This window comes from Mirounga leonina, unplaced genomic scaffold (assembly GCF_011800145.1).
Source record: "Mirounga leonina isolate KUSES-001 unplaced genomic scaffold, KU_Mleo_1.0 Mir_176, whole genome shotgun sequence".
NCBI lineage: Eukaryota > Metazoa > Chordata > Mammalia > Carnivora > Phocidae > Mirounga > Mirounga leonina.
In genome coordinates, this window is record NW_023270454.1 from 10595314 (window position 1) to 10612667 (window position 17354).

General features: G+C 51.2%; 1 protein-coding gene across 2 annotated transcripts in view; it reads right to left on the reverse strand.

Moving 5' to 3' along the window:
- The window catches only part of XKR6 (XK related 6), a 308257-nt gene that overhangs the window by 11104 nt on the left and 279799 nt on the right, over positions 1-17354 (reverse strand). For both annotated transcript variants that reach the window (XM_035022667.1, XM_035022666.1), the window contains exon 2: positions 13329-13525. In XM_035022667.1, coding sequence (XP_034878558.1) covers positions 13329-13525 — 197 coding nt within the window. The remainder of the gene's footprint in view (positions 1-13328; positions 13526-17354) is intronic.

The following is a 17354-nucleotide window of genomic DNA, read 5'->3' on the forward strand; positions in this document are numbered from 1 at the left end:
TTCTTTCTTTCTTTCTTTCTTTCTTTCTTTCTTTCTTTCTTTCTTTCTTTCTTTCTTTCTTTCTTTCTTTCTTTTAAGGGCATATGTTCCAAGGGCAGCGATTTAGTCTGGTCCTTCTGAAACTATATACAATATTGCATGGGTATTTTTCTCATAAAAGAGCCCATAGCTATCCACTGATTCCCAAACGGGCCTGTAGGGAAAGGGGCCAGTGACCCCACCAGCCTTCACAACTGCCCACCTCTAGCCCTGAATGTGAGACAAGGGAATTTCCTGGGAGCCAACATGCCTTTGTCCCTCAGGAAGAAATCCTCGAGGGTAGAAGAGAGAAATGAAAGGAACTAACATTTACTGGGTGTTTCCTGTGTATCAGGCACTATGCCACATACTTTGCTTGTGTTATTTCATTTAATCCTGACAATAATCCCACGAAATGTCTATTGGTGCCCCATTTTACAGACGAGGAAACCAAGGCTCAAGGAGGTAAGAGGATTTGCCTGAGGTTACCGCATCAAGCATGTCCTTTTATTCTCCTGCTTTGACCTCTGGCACCCTGCTGACCCTCTTAGGAAGAGCAAGAAACAGGGGGCCTTTTCCATGCAAACCAAACAATCCAGAGGGGGCCAGATTCAGCCCACAACACCCATCATCACCCATTTAACAGCAGGGCAAAGGTCCTCAACAGGGGTGATTTTGTCCCCACCCCCACCAGGGCCATTTGGCAATGTCACAACACCGGGTGTGAGTCCTACTGGTATTTAGAGCGTAGGGGCCAGGGGTGCTGCTAAATCTTCTGTAATGCACAGGACAGCCTCCCAACACACGGCAAAAAATTATTTGGCCCCAGATCCTGTACTGATGATGTTAAGAAGCCCTGTGATTTGGGCATTCCTACTTCCTCAATGTTCTCAGTAAGTCAAAAAACAAACTGGAAACCTGGGTGCGTCTATTAGCTGGAGATTGAAGCTTTCTAAAAAGCTCTTCCCTAGGACTGACTATCCTGGAAGAGGCCCGTGGGGTGCAGACACAGTGTGATGCCGGGGGAGGCTGTGAGAACAGCATCCCGTGGGTCTGACATCTGTAGGATGGGTTTCTCCTGAGCAACACACACCAGGGGCTCATGGCCACTCTGGGAACAGGGTGCATAACAGGAAGGTAGCAGCGCTCCCTAAGAGGAGCTTCAAGTTCAAGCGCTGATATTTAAAGGGCCCAGCAGAGGAGAGCAAAGCCAGCCCTCTGTCCGCTTGTCTCTTCTTTCTAAGATGCTGTCAGCACTATCAAAATACTATCTTCACAACCAGCTGGAGGAAGACAAACTTTGGAGATTCTAGAACAAATGTCAGCCACTCCGCTGGTGGGGTGCAGGACTCACAGACGCCTGGATCCTGGTTGGCCTGGAGCACACAGTGAAGAAGGCCATCTGCTGTCGCTGAAATTTCCAGTAAACCCCTTCCCACCCCTCCTCCTTAAGGAGCACGTGGCCAACCAGGCTCAATGCCCTGATGCTCCCAGAGTGAGTGCATTTTAACCCAGGTCATAAGATGCCCTGGAAAGGACATGGGCCTTGGTACAAACAGATCTGGCCTTATTTTACTGTTTGTGAATCATGCATAAAAATGCCGATTTGGAGTATTTAATGAATTATGAGTATAAAACATATAGGCACATCTTTGAGATATATATATATATATATATATATATATATATATACATACTATACAATATATTCATGTATCTCTATATAGTGTGTGTACAGCCATATATCTATATAGAGGGAATGAATATATATAGTATATATACATATTGAATACCCATTGAGTATTCCATGGTGCCAAAGATGTGCATTCATGATGGCCATGTCAACAATCCTGAGCCTCAGGACAAATGTCAGAGTGCTCTAGAAATTCTAAAATGCCTCACGTGCGCTAGTTTTAAGTTTTAATATTACTGATAGTGAAATGAATTAGCAGCCAAGTTAGAGGGAGCAGAAAGCTTCAACCTAGAGGAGAATGGCTTTGAGAGACTGCTCTGCTCAGCTTCTCGGCATTGCTTTTCCTCTGTTTTGGGCTGATAAAATCTAGACTTGGAGTTTTTGAGTTTTGCCATGGGATGTCAAGGGTGCTGTTCCTGGCCTGTTTGGAATAGTATCGGATGAGATCAGAACTCTTGAGGCAAAAGCAAAGTTCAGTGCAGCCTCCTCGTCCTCCTATCCCCTGCCCCTTCAGAAACGTGATGGTGCAGGGCCTGTAGGCTTTGTGTAGGAAGGGTCTTGGAAGGTTATAGTCATTTAGAAGCTGATAAATTTTTTTTAAAGATTTATTTTATTTATTTTAGAGAGAGAAGAGAGAGAGCACAAGCAGGAGGGGCAGAGGGAGAGGGAGAGAGAATCTCAAGCAGACTCTGTGCTGAGTGCGGAGCCCCATGTGGGGCTCGATCTCACGACCCTGAGATCACGACCTGAGCCGAAACCAAGAGTAGGACACTTAACCGACTGTGCCACCCAGGCACCCCAAGCTGATGAAATCTTCAAAGGCTGGGAGTCAGAGTGGATCCTGTCTCCCATGGAGTGAGATATGATATGGTTGTCAAAGCCCTAGAAATTCTGCCGGCTAAAATGGTCTTGGGCTCCTTTACCTGGGGCCACTGAGGCCCTGAGGATGACCAACCTTGATTAACTGGGTGGCAGCAGGGTGCGCCTTCCATGGCTGGCAGTAGAAATACCAGCCACCATTGTCGGAGGGCCTCCCGTGTGCCGAGAACAAACGCGGTTCGCGTACTCTTGACAAAGGCCCTCTGAGGCGGGAGCTATTAGCTGTGCTTTACAAATGAGACCCCCGAGGCTCAAAGCAGTGAAGGCCTTGTTGGAGAGGCTGCAGGGCAGATGCATGAAGCCCAGCATGGGAATTCCACACTGGGAGCTCTCTGCAACACAAAACAGGACACAGCAACTTTTCTTCCAGGCGAAGGTCTCAGGAGACCAGCATGCAGACACCCAGAAAAGGACTCAAAGCTCTGGGCTGTCACTGGTAAAGGCTGAAGGGTAAAGGGAATGCGGGGGCCCCCACGTTTGTCACGGGGGGGCAGACTCTCCAGCCGGCAGGCTCCTCAGCTCCAGGGCCTGGCAGCCTGGGGTGCGGGGGGCCTGAACGCACAAGAAGGCCTAGAATTCATCTCAGCTCTCCTCTGGTCAGCTTCGGACCCATCCTTACCTCTGGTTGGCCCTCGAGTGAATGCCACACCCTAGAACTCCTCTTGATGTCCTGACCAGCCTCACACCTCCAGCTGGGTCCAGAATCAAATGGGGCCCTGGGGGTAAATTTTACAGATGGACAAGTTGAATCTCAGAGAGGGTGATTCGCCCATAACCATGCAGGATGTGGAACAGCCGAGGGCGGTCACTCCCCAGGGTTTCCTTCTCGGGGTCTCTGCTGTTCTGCCCCCCTCCCCAGTGGTGAGACATGTGAGACACAGGAAGGCATTGTTTGTGAAACTTGCAGGCTTTCTTTCCTTGGGAATCTTAAGGAATAGAAAAGATCTTTTGAAGATCATTTCACTGCGGTCTTTGCCGGGGCTCCAAGTTCCCACGATCGTCTCTAATGTGAATGTCAAGGCTAATTAAAGACCGCTACTGCCCCAGTTTCACTGAGATTCCCACCCCCCCCGCCGCTTTTTTTCCTCCGTAGAGTCACAGGCTATCAGGGCTGGAAGGGTCTTCGGGAGTCCCTCCTATCCTCATGCATAGTAGCCAGGCCCAGAGAAGATGGGGTTGCAGGGATCTGCCCAGAATGCAGCAGGGCATTCTAGCACAGCGGACTCCCCACCCAGTGCTCCTTCGGCCAGGGAAGTTGGGGGTAGACCTCATGGGGTGGGGGGGCAGCTCTAAGAGGGGTGAAGTGTCTTGTGGGGCAATGGAAATGTTCTCAGATGAATTGTAGCGATGGTAACAACTCAGCAAATATACTAAAGCCAGTGACTTGCACACTTCAAGTGAATGAATTGAATGGTATGTAAATTGTATCTCAATAAAGCTATTTAAATTAAAAAAAAAAAAAAAAAAAGCAGCTCTGCGGGCCAGACCTCTCGGCCAGGCTAAGCTCCTGAAGCAGCTGAGAGACCCATCTCAGCCTCCCTGCCACTCCTCAGACACAGGAGGCGCTCTCTCAGCTCAAGGCCTTGCCCTTGGCTGTCCTTTCTTCCTGGCACTCTTGCTTCCAAAATCTGCGGGGCTGGCTCCCTTCATCCTCACACCTTTCCAGCCACCTTACTGAAAACTGCCCATAGCTCTGCTCCCCTCCCGTCTCTCTTCCCAGATTCATCACTCTCTTGAGTGCCTCTCATTTGCTAATATAGAAAACACGGTATTTGTTTTGTTCCTTGTTTGCCTCTCCCTGCAAGAAATGTAAGCTCCATGAGGGCAGGACTTTCTCTGTGTTTTGTTTATGGCTATATCCGCCCCCAGCTCCTAGAACCGTGCTTGGCACATTCTAGGTGCCTAATAAATAGTTATTGAATAAGTGAATAAGGGGCCCAATTACAGTTACGGCTCAGGCTTCTGAATTTGCATCCCTTGGAGCCTTCCCCTGCAAGGAGGTACTGGACAGCCCATGCGAGGAAGCCTTGCCTGGATGGACCTCCGTGTTTGGGCATTTCACGCACAAACATTTCCAGGTGGCCAATTGCTGTTCCATTGGTGGTAACTATAACGAAATCAATTTAGTTTGCCTTTCTTATATTTGTCCTGCTGCCTTAAGAAGTCTCCTTTTTATGTACACACCACATTTTCTTTTGCACTTAAAGATCTGAGTTTGTTAAGAGGCTGGATTTCACATGTAGTGTTCCTACGACGATTAAAAAAGAAAAGAACTCTGCCTCTCCTTTTCTCTTGCCAGTTGTTAGGGGCCATCTCAGCCAGAGCCTCGGAATTGTATGCAGATTCAAGCTGGAACGTGCACTGGAGGAGTGCAGGTCTCTGCTGAAAACTCCTGCAAATTCTGTTTAAAAGCATACTTTTTTTTTTTTTTTTAGATTTTATTTATTTATTTGACAGAGAGAGACACAGCGAGAGAGGGAACACAAGCAGGGGGAGTGGGAGAGGGAGAAGCAGGCTCCCCGCAGAGCAGGGAGCCTGATGTGGGGCTCGATCCCAGGACCCTGGGATCATGACCTGAGCCGAAGGCAGACGCTTAACGACTGAGCCACCCAGGCGCCCCTAAAAGTATATGGTTTTAAAAAGTGCTGTTGAACAAAGAGCCATTGGAAGCTGAAGCAGGACTGTACCTTGGAGTTGGCTGGTCAGGAAACCCTGTGTGCAGACACCAAGTAGGTGTCTCATAGAAGAAAAGGAGGGTGTCTCCTCAGAAGGAGCACACGAAACAGAGCTGGAGAGAGGGGGGAAAGCACCCACTACTCCCACCACCACGGGGGCAACAGGAGAGGCCAAGTTTGTGTTCCTGCTGGAGAAGGCAGTCATGCCCATGCATGTCTCTTCCTTTCAGTTAAGGGTGAAGAAGATACAGGACAGCCAGGAGAAGGGAGGGAACAGGGGATTGCACATCTGTTCCTTTCTTTACCTGCTCCCAGCTAAGCCACAGACAAGTGATAGGCGGCCTGGAAACTGACCTCAAAGGCTGGAAGACCTCTGTTCTGACTTAGTCTGACACCGTGGAGCAGCTCTCGGAGATGGGCGACTCCAGCTCAGCACGGGAGTGAGTGAGGGAGAAGGGCTCCATCCACTGGTAAGGGCTGGGGGGCACAGAGGCTCCCTGTGACTCTGGACGAGGTGATTCATTTTCTGATGTTGTTTGATGCAATAGATCAATTGCGTTTCTTTTTTTTTTTTAATTTTTTTTTAATTTTATTTTTTAATTTTTTAAATTTTATTTATTTATTTATTTATTTATTTGAGAACGAGAGAAAGCATGAACACAAGCAGGGAGGGCTGGAGGGAGAGGGAGAAAGAATCTGAAGCAGACTCACATGGGGCTTGATCCCATGACCATGAGATCATGACCTGAACCAAAACCAAGAGTTGGACGCTCAACCGACTGCATCACCCAGTGCCCCCCTGGATCGGTTGTTTTAATGGCAAATTTTACTTTCTGGTAATGAGAAAACTGAGTGGGAAATTCATAGCTCTGGCGTAGAGCACAGATTCATCACCTTCGAGCCATACGACCAGATTACCATCACTTTCTGTGTGGCAGCTTCATCTTTTAACCAGAATCTTAAAATGATCAAGGAATTAACTTTTGTGTCCCAGACATTGAGAATGACAGCTAATGTCCATAGGAATAGGACCAGTAAGAGACCAGAATGCATTTTTTTACATGAGAAAAAAGAAATCTCCCAAGAAGAGGGACATGGAAGTTTTGCACTGTGAGAGGAGGAGCAGAAGGATGTGGGGGGGCTCTTTCAGGCATCCAACAGCTAAGGAGCAGCCCCCTGGGCCTTCCCTCCTCTTGAGAGCTTGGCCCCTCAAGAAAGGCAAGCTGACCAGGGAGACTGACGCCAGAGAAGTTTCCTCCGGGATGCATTTCGTCCTCACTAGGGAAGAGAGGAGGGCTTTGGGGGCAGGCAGCTGAAGACAAAGGCATGGACAGTTTAGCTCAAAAGGAGCAGAGATATGTGACTGAACACTTGCCTTTGTGACTTGCTTGGATGCTGTCAGGGCTCTGGCTAGAAAAAGAAGTAAAATGTGAAGCTAAAGTACAAGTCACTGGAGGGGCTTTGATGTAAGAGAAGCGAGCAAGTGAAGTTAAGAAAGAAGACTATTAGGGAGGTTGACACCAAAGAGATAGAAAGCAAAGGCCCTAATTTGGTCTTAGAACTCGGCATTTGTTTAAAAGAACACCAGTATCTGAAGGCAGGGTTTAATATTGTCTCATGCTTCCTGGTCTTAGTAAAGATGCTGGTTTTTTGGTGCTGGAAACGGTGGTTATTGATGGCTAGGTCGGGGGTAGGAAGAACTACCTGGGTGAGGCTTGGTATTCGAACTCCATCCTGTAGATGCCATGCTACCATCTCAACTGCAGGTCCAGTGCGGCAGGAAGAGGAGCCTCTTCTGAGAACCTTCCTTGCTGTGTGACCTTGGGCAACTTATTTACCTCTCTCTGTGCTTCCACTTCCCGTGTGTTAAACAAGGAGAGTGGGTTAGAAGGCCTATTCAACCTCTTCAGTTCGAAAGATCCCATTGCTCTAAATCCCTTTGGACACTAAGTCGTGAGATTCAAGTGTTTTGACACCAGAGGTACCTTTATGCGGACTCTTAGCCAAATCTGCCTGACTGCCACTCCCAGGGGTGCTGGGGCACCTGTAAAGTTTTGCATGGTGGAGTGTCACCTGTGAGAACAAGTCAGATCTGCTTTTGATCCTCTCTAAGAGAAGCGCTTGCCCTCGGGAGAAGCGCATCCCCTGTGGGTGCTCCCTGAGCAGGGCTGGTTCTGTGCTCAGAGATGGCTCTACCTTTAAGTTCCAGCCCCAAGCTCTTGTGGCTGTTTGGAGCTTCTGGTCCCATCCGGGGGCTTCCAGTCTTGCCCCCTATCTGAATTAGAGGGTTGAGGGGGACACACCTGGCTCAGAGGATATCTGGGGATGCCTGGGGTTTTCTCTGAGGGATTCCTAGAGAGACCTTAGAAGACAGAAGGAACTTGCACCATATGGAAATGGGGAGCACTGGGGTTTTAATACCAAATCTCTCACTAACTGGATAAGCCACCCACTTGTGTCTGGCCAAGCTCTCTTGGTCTCCAGGGTTAGAATAGAAACCTACCCAAGGACAGGCCAGTTAAAGGCTGTGTGTCTTTATCACTAATAGGCGTTTAGGGGAGCTGGGAGGGTCCCAGGCCTCGGGCCCGTTCCCTCACCCCTTGGTCAGCCAAGCTTAGCTCCACAGTAAGACAGCAAGGCTTCTCCCTGCGTGCTTAGCTGAGGTGGCATGCACAAAATGCTCTGGAAGACTAAGGACATTTTCAAAAAGCCAAACCCTGAGCAGAGATTTCAGGGGCAAGAAGCAGAAGCATCATCTTCTGACCTTGTCAGCATAATTGCATCTAAGATACATAAACACACACACACACACACAAGCTAGAGTTGATGGGTCCACAGTGCATATCAACCTCTGCTCCCTCCCTGCATCAGTAACCACTTCCTGCAGAGCCCACCTAAGTCTGTCTCTTCAAGACTCAGACACAGCCATCAGGGCTAAGGATACAGGCACTGGAGCCCAACTACGTAGGCAAGGATCCAGCTGTATCGCTTATAAGACTGGTGGCTGCCTCATGCTGTTACTTAAAGTCTCTGGACCTCAGTTTCATCATCTATAAAATGGGAACAATAAAAAGTATCTATTCATAGGGCTGCCATGGGACCTTAATGGGTTAATCTATGTAAAGCTCTTAAACTATTCTCTGGCACACAAGTTGAGCTTCCCCAAAAGTCTTAACTAGACTGGGAGCATCATCCTCATCACCACCGCTGTCCCCCACACTCACCGCAATACACCCTCTGCTCTCGGCACCCACGACCACTCACTCCCTGTCTGCTCTCCGCTCTCCCAGGTCTCCATCTCTTGGCGCTTATAGTTCCCCTGTCCACAAGAGCCACCCAAACTTCTCTTTAAGGCAAGCTCCTATTCCTCCATCAAGACCCAGATCAAATGCTACCTCCTCCCTCATGCCCCTAGAAGCAGTTATATATCCCTCCTCTGTACATACAGCTATCACAGAATTTAAAATGTGCTGCACCAGGCACAACTCCTGAAGGGCAGATGTCTTCGCAAGCGTGTTCCCAACACAGCGCCTGGCCCACGGCACGTGCCTGACAAATGCGGGATGCCGGGGGAGAGTGGTCATCAGAGCCCTGTGTATAGGATAACTCCTCCGTGTGGGCTTAACTAAAAAAGGCAGACTTGGGGGCTACGTGGGTATAAGTGGCCCATCCCCTGCTCCCTGCCAATGTTCATGTGGAAGCATCAGAAAAACCCAGAAGTAAGGAAAAGTGGTAGAGCTGCTAATTCTTGATCCAGTCCCCCAAATCTGTTCCCTGACAAAGTCTCTTCCATCTCAACACACCCAGTTAGAAACCACCACCTCTCCTTTCTATCACTGCCAATACCAGCTCTACCAAGTCTTATTGGTTCGCTCTCCAGAATGGCCCCCAAATTTGTGCACTTGGCATCATTTCCCAAACGCCTCTACCCCATAATTTCATCCCTGGATCTCTTAGCTCAGCCATTGCTCTCCTCTCTGAACATCAGGTCTGATCCTAGAGCTTATCTATGTAACTCTTCCCACTGCACTTGGCATCAACTCAAGCTCCTTGCAGGGCCCCACAGACCCTGCCTGATCAGACCCCTGACTTCCTCCCCATCCTCCCCACCAAAATCACTTTCTTCCCCCACCCCTACACCCACACCCAACCTCAGCTATGCTGGGTCCTTTCGCTTTCTGGAACAAGCCAGGATTTTCCTACCTCAGGACCTTGGCATATGCTGTTCCCACTGCCTAGAAGGCTCTTCCTGCTCTTCCCACAGTTGGCTCTTTTTCTTTGTTTATACTCAGCCTAAATGTCAGCTCTCTGGAGAGGCTTTCTCTGACACTCCTGTGAGGGAGGCTCTCTCCCCACCCCTCAGCACCTTATCTATGATCTCAGCACCAGGTTTTTTGCTTCAAAGCACTTAACATGTGTCATCGGTCTCACTGATTTTGTTCTGTCTGCTCAGAAAAACAGGAGACACACGAGGGCAGGGACCACGTCTGTCATGTTCCCTGTTGCCCCTCTGCACATAGTATGGCGCCCAAATGAATGCATCTTTGTTGAATGGCAGACGGTATCAAGTACCTAGCACACGCCGAGCAAGCCGCTGTAGGAGTGTATGTGCAGCTCATTAGACCTTCACAACAACCCACAAAGTACTTACTCTTCACACTTTACAGATCCAGAAGCCCAGTTAGGAAATGAACTTGCCCCACGCCATAAAGTCAGGAAGCAGTGGAGATGGAAGTGACACTCAGTCTCACTTTTCCCGCCGTGCCAACTGCTCTCCAAACCCCATCACTGCCTGCAATATGGCCAAGCTTTCAGCCGACACTACCAGCCTCACCAGCAGCCTAAATCGCATGGCAGCATAATTGGCTCCCTTCATATCTTTATTTTTACCTTTGTTTAAACCTTCAAGACATCAGACTTAAGGAAGACCCTGCTGAGATGCTCAAATGACTCTGGCGTAATATTTGTATGGTTGTTGATTATTATCATATCCTCAGCCCTTGCGCTCCTCTCTGAACATCAGACATATTTTTCACTTGTGTCCGGTCTTACGGGGAAATTGGAGACAATCCGTCTTGCAGGCTGAATACTGCACCGTTAGCCCAGCGATATGTGGGGAACACAAGGTGGGGATGGGAAAGGTTGGAAGAGCTTGGCATGGGGCAAGATCAACAGAAAACTCGCCTATTAAAGTGATAGTGGCTGTGACCTCCTATCCATCTACTAGGATTAACAGTGTAAGTGGACAGGTGTCATCAAAGCCACCAAACCCAGGCCATTTAGCCATGGATCCCACCAGCACAGCTCGTAGTCCAGTTCAGAAAGTGTATCTACAATAAAAACTTCACCACCAACAACAAAATGGCCAGATGTGGCCCGTGACATTGGTCATTGGTCATGTCATCAAATGCTCATAACAACCCTCTGTGGTAGGTACTAACATTATCCCCATTTCAGAGAAAGGAAAACTGAGGAACAGAACGGTTCAGTAACAGCTGTTAAATAGCAGGATGGCGTCACCTCTATCTTTCTACGCTGCCATGGTCAAGCATTCCCATGGCCGGAAGACCTCATGTCACCATGTCCCTTCCAGGTTCTCAGACTTTCTCTCCCCTCCTCCAATTTCTAATATTTCAACCGATTTTCTTTAATGTGTCTACATCTCATACAGCCTTTTATGGGAAAAGAGAAGGAAGGCATCTATTTCTAAACAAAATGGTCCAGGGATGAGCAGACCATCTAGAAGTTAAGTAAGAGGGCAATGCCACGCCGCCTGCAGTCTGTGCTCAGTGACGGTGAGTTTCCTTCCTTCCCATCAATCCAGCTCCCGTTGCAGACCCCACCGTTGTCTTGGGAAATCACAGTCCAACAGCAAAGACTGCCACTGACCTTTGTTTAGCCCAGCAGTTCCCAAAAGCATTTAACAATGGAAGCCTATTTTGAGAAACGCCTATTTCACCTGCCAAACAAATGTGGGGAAATGCTTACCCAGCCTCTGAGTGAGCCACTGGCTCTAAAAGAGGAGTGTGTGCGAGGACAAGCCGGGGGACCTTCCCCAGGGAGGAAGCCCCACAGGACTGTCAGCCCTGCTGTCCTCAGTGTGGCTTCTTGCTTAGTGTCCAGATGCCCCACTGGAGCTAGTTGTCTATTTAGCTCCTTCCAGACCTTCTCAGGGACAGGTCCCTGGTGCTGCAGACTCGGGCTGGGACCCAGCTCCAAGTGTTGATGCCCAGGGGCTGGGCAAGACCTCCTCCTAACAGTGGGCACTGCTCCTCAAAGTTCCCCACATCCCCCCCACTCCTCGCTTCTGTGAGGGGTTGGCAGGACTGCAGCAAGTGTTCTGTGGGACAGAGGGAGCTGCCCCGAGGCCCCTTTCCCTTGGGGGCACTTCCAGCTGGGGCTGTCCTGGATTGGCGGTGGGCAGGAGGCTTTAGCTGGGAGCCAGGTTCCCAGAGCATGGGGGACTCTGTTGGCAGCACAGCTGGGTTCAGAACTAGGTCCTTGGGCTCTAAATGTCAGGATCGAGTTCACCGGCCTGAACCTTTGGCTGGCCTTTGAAGCTTAAACTCCCTTTCTGCTTAAGTGACTAGGGGAATGCAGATTGCAAAGGGCCAGCCAGTCTGGAAAAAGTAAGGAGGCAAAGCTGTTCCATGCAGGCCAGAGGTTGGCTGCCCTTGGCAGACATGTGGGGTAAGGCAGGGGTGGGGGATGCCCATTGGAGAGAGCTCTGAAGATGTTCATAAACATGGTGGCACTGAGGGTCTGTTGGAGGAGCTGTGGGGAGCTGTGGGGTCCAGAGGTGAGAACCCACAGGGCCGGGAGGCCCCACTGGCCAGGGAGAGGTGGGCCATGGAGAGCAGCTCTCTTGCTACCCCAGATCATACAAGCTCATGCCCTCTGGAGTCATGGAACCTCTGGGCTGAGTCTCCTCAGCAGCATCTCTGCTTGAATATTCCCAGTGACAGGAAACTCACTACCTGCTGAGACATTCCAGCACTGGATGGCTCCTGCTATTTTAAATGTCTGCCACATGTTGAATCGATAACATTCTCCCTGTAGCTCCCTCCATCTCTTTGGGATGACCATCCTCCATGGCCCCCTCCCATGGGACCATTCACGCATCCCAAGTCTTCCTCAGACTAAACATTCCCAGTGTCCCCCCATGATGCCATCTTCAGCCCCTTCTCATCTTAGACCTTCCCCCCTGCTGGGCTCCAGTCCCCCCTGAAATATGCTCTGAGATACACCCATGGCACCTGTGGTCTGTCGGACCATCGGCGATCCGGTGCAACGCCCTGCCTCGACCCACAAAGTCTAACCTCCAAAGGGCTCCTCAGGCAACTAGGTGGCACCTAGAGGCTTCTGCAGCTGTAGGGGTCAGTGCTGTCTGACAGGGCTCTGGGGGCTTCGGGGGCTCCTTGAAGACCATCTGGGGCCACAGGGGGTATGAGGGGGGTGGGGCCCGTGGGTGGGGCCAGTAGATGGGACCTCCGCCCCCATCTAACGGGAACAAAGCTGTTTGAGCATGTTTTAAAATGGGCTTGCTACATAAACTTGGGTTTGAAGCAAGGGCACCACAGCTTAAAAATGTCTAAAACTGCCGGCATTGCCTAATGTGGTTTAGTCTTCTGTCACATGCCATCCCTAGACAGTCTCCCCCCTCCCATGGACGTGCACACACCTCAGCTCAGGCCAGCACCAAAGAAGAGGGGCCATTCCCCCCAGATTGGGAGACCCAGGGCACTCCGTTCTTCTGCTCCCAGGGACATTTGAGCCCCGGCTCTGCTCTGTTCATAGGAACATAGTGGTCATGAGCAGGTGCAGTGGGCTTGCACATGGGTGTATGGGGAACGTCTATACCACTCACACGCTCTTGGTGTGGGCTGGGTCGGCCTCACATGGGGGCCTGGGCATGGTGGGGACTCGGGGATTGGGACAGGCAATGCCCATGGGGTGTGCAGGAGGCAGTCACCAGGTGGTCCCCAGCTGGAGGGCGGGGCCCTGTCCCAGCCCACAAGAGAAGGTCATTTTCCCAGCCTCCTGTGGGTGGGGGGGACACTCACAGGGCAGCGTCTCAGCCCTGTTCTTCTGGATCATTATGCAGAGCTGTAGCACCAGTTGGGGGGCGCTCTCCAGGAAGGTCTCAAGGAGGCGCAACATGTTGACGTCTGCATATTCGTACATCATAGCCCAGTAGAAGCGTCGCTGGTGTTCCTTCCGCCGCTGGCTCTGAATCCCCAGGTACATGGTGCGGATATACCTGCCGAGAGAACAAGACAGAACACAGAGAGCATGGGTAGGGGCCGGGAATGTGGAAGGGTCACGCCATTCCCCCAAACCAAGACTACCTGTGTCCATGTCCCCTCCTTCGCTCTGAGGTTTTCCAGATGCTTGGACCAGGGTTTTTTTTCCCAGCCCCCAGAGAGGGTGCTAAGGCTTTGGGGTGGAGGAGTTGGGGGTGGAGGGGATGGGCAGGCCAGCGAGGGGGTGTTAGGCAAGTCGTCCCCTTCCTGGCCTCAGTTTACTCATCTAAAAAAATGAGAAATGAAAGAGTGGGACCAGATGATCTCCCAGAGCCTGCCAGTGGAGCATCACAGGTGAGCTCTGAGGCCATGTGATCTTTCTCACATTCGGGACCCCAGGGGGAACATTCCAGCAGGATTTCGTCTCTACCATGCAGCCCTGTCCCCTCTCTGGGGGAGGAGGAGAGGAAAGTAGCATTTGTGAAGCTCCTTCTAAGTGCCACTGGCTGGCTGGCCATGTGGTGCCAGAGTCCCGGGTGACAGACAGGTGTAACTCCCATGTAGGACAGCCAGGGGGCCTGGCAAAGGCTCCACAGCTGGATGGCAGAATGACGAGGAGCTGGCCCCTGGCTGTTGGACACCAAAGCTCAAGCTCTCCACGAGGGAGACACGGAACCTGCAATGGAGCCCCTGTCCAAGGGTGGCATAGGACATAGTCACTCTGATGTACTGACCCTGCTCCATCAGGGAGGGACAAGCAGCAAAGAAATTGGGTATAGGTGGAGGGCGCGGGCTCTGGATTCAAATGCTGGCTGGTTCTGTCATTTGCTAATTGTAGGGTCTTGGATGAATTACCCCAACTCTGTGTCCTTGTTACCCTTCTTTAACATGGAGAAAAGGGTCAGCATCACGGGGTTGGGGGGGAGATCAAGGAGATAATACGCGTGGTGGACATGCATCCGGGGTCCCCCATGGCTCACTCACACCTGAACTTTTGGAAGTTGTCTCTAAGCCACAGTCAAGGGGAGGATGAAAGTTACCATCTAAGTCAGTCAGTGGCCTCTGAGGCTGAGCCCGGGACAGAACGGCCAGCAGGGCCCGGACGAAAGCGAGGTTCAGGATCCAGTTAGGATCAGGAACATGAACCACACACAAGGGCCACAGCCAACAAAACAGAACTACATGTGTGGGTTTTTTGTTTTTTTTTTTTTTACATTTTTAAAATAAATGTTTTATTCCCCTAGTTCCATAAAAACAATGTAAATACAAGCATCCGTACGTCTTGTGTGACCTTGACTGTTCCCTGGGAATGTATATCACTGTGCCCTCTAAAACACTAGGCCTGAATCATCAAGGTTGAGAGAGCAGGGTTGATATACTATGTGGTCCCTGCTGTCCTCAGGCAAAGTCAACTGCCTACTTGGGGCTGCTAGGCAGTCCCTCCTCTCTGTCCCCATCCCCACCCCCAGCCTGGTCCCCGCCATCACCCCTCTTGCCTGAATCAAAGCAGAAGCCTCCTAATCGGCCTCCTAGGGTCCACTCTTGCCCCAGAACATAGCTGCCAAGATGCACTTTGAAAATCATAAATGCAATCATGTCATCCCTCCCCCTGCCCCCAGCCCCGCTTCTTTCAACCCTCCCACGGCTTCCCATAATGCTAAGAATAAGATCCAAACCCCTCCCATGGTTCACAGGACCCTGCCTGCCCCTCCAACCCCACCTCCCACCCTCTCCGCCCGCTTTCTTGTGTCTCCTCTGTCTCTTGAGGAGCACAGGAGTTTGTCTACTGTTCACACCATCTCCCTAATGTCAATGGAGGCAGAAGGAAGACTCCTGTCCTCCAAGGCTGAGGGGTCCTGGTGGGACAGCACTGTCATGATACTGTAAAGGTAGTCCACACCCACGTTTGCAGCAAATTCAGACAGCATCGTCAAGCCAGTCACCGAGAGGGGCTCTAAATCCCCTCAGCCCGGGGCAATGGGAGGAGCGGGGCGTCGCCTGAGACCTTACATAGATGTTACAGAAGCTCATGCCCTTGAAGCAAAGATGCAAAAGCATGCATTTATAAAATAGCCTAAAACTCTAAAGAGATGTTCCTCTCCAATTCCAAAACGGCGGGCCTCCCTCCAGAGCACTAATCATGTACTGGACCCAACAATGAGCAAGCGCTCCAGGGTCCCCTGGCCTGTGCCCCGGGACACAGAGCAGCCCTACTGAACCACTGGTGGACCTACAACAAACACCCTGGCAGTGAGGAGCACCCATCCCACACCAGATGAGTAATACGGATCCCTAAGAGCCTTTGCGCGACAATATCTCTGAAGAGACCCACCCAGGGAAGCTGGCATGGACACCATACTTCCCTCCTGACACCCTCCCTGCAGTGAGCGGAGCGGCAGTCCTGCTGAAAGGAAAGCGGGCAAGGCTGGGGGTGAGGGTGGAAGGCAGGGCGGCCCTGCGTGGGGCCTGGTGTGGGGGCCGCAGGTGCCCCAGGCCAGGCCTCTGCTGGAGTCCTGCCAGGCCTCGTGGGGCATGTCTGATCATTGTCATTTAATTCATGGGGAAACTGAGGCTCTGGAGTGAAACGAAGCACTGAATTCTGGTTCTGTTCCAGGTTCTGTTGCTTACTGGCTGTGGTGTGTCCCACGAGTCATCTTCCCCAAATTAAGGGACCAGGGGGAAGCTGGGAAAAAGGCAGGGATGTTGTTGGAAAGCTACAGGGTCACTGAGAGAAAGAGAGACAGAGAGTGAGGCAGAGAGACACAGAGAGATACAGAGACAGACGGGGAGAAACACATACACACAGAGAAGAGAGACAGAGAGAGAGATGTGGGAGGGAACAGAAAAAGAAAGAGAGAAAGGAGTGGAAAGCAATGTCACAATTTCGGGTCTGAGGGAGAGGACCAACTGGAAAAAGTCACAGCCAAGATAATTTGGGCAAGGGAGGGCTTACTGTAAGGAGATAGGGTCACAGGTAGTCTGGGAGGGGTTGGGGAGCATCCAGGACGGAGGGAAGGGCCGAATTGGCCAGATCCGAGGGTGGCCTGGGAAGGCAGAGCAGTGGAGGACAAAGGTGCGCTGGCTAAGGTCGGGCCTGTGAGTCCAGAAGCTCCACATGCACCCAGAACAGTCACGTGCCCAGGGGAGCCTTGGTGCATTGGTCTCACAGGACAGATTGGGTTCCATGACCCCAAACTGAGCCCTACCCACGTGAGGCAGCTGCAACGCACAATGCCATGTGCCACAGACTCCCACAGGGACCAGATCACAAATTTACACACCTCAGGGGTACACTCAGACCACAGACTCTGCTTCTCCCAGCCTCACAAGGTGGCCCAAGGTGGAGGAATGATTAGGTGGCAGAGCCAAGCCTACTCGTCCAGGTCTCAGGCCAAGGTAACATCAGCACTCAGATTCACCTAGGTCTGCCCTGCCAGGGCAAAAGGAACACTTGATCTACCCCCTCCACCCCCATTTTCCCCAAGCCGCAGCTTTCCTCAAGGCCCTGCACCCGGCATGGCCATGGAAATGGAAGGCAATGAGCCCAGAACACGCTGACTCGACCATAATGTCTGCCGGAGAAACCAACGTTGAATTTCTTCTGTGAGCGCATTGCAAGGTGTGGGAAGAAACGAGGGTGGGAGTGGGCCAAGTCAGAGCCTCTCCCGCCGTGCTGATGAGCAAACAGATGCCGGCAGCCCAGAGTGCACCAGGATCAAGTCCAAAACCAAATTTGGAAATCATGCCTCCTGAGACCCCAGCTCACATGGCCTCCCACCCTGTAGTGGGAGCGATGTCGCAGAATCCAGTTCAGGATTTCCCAATCAAGTGCCTTCTACCTAATTC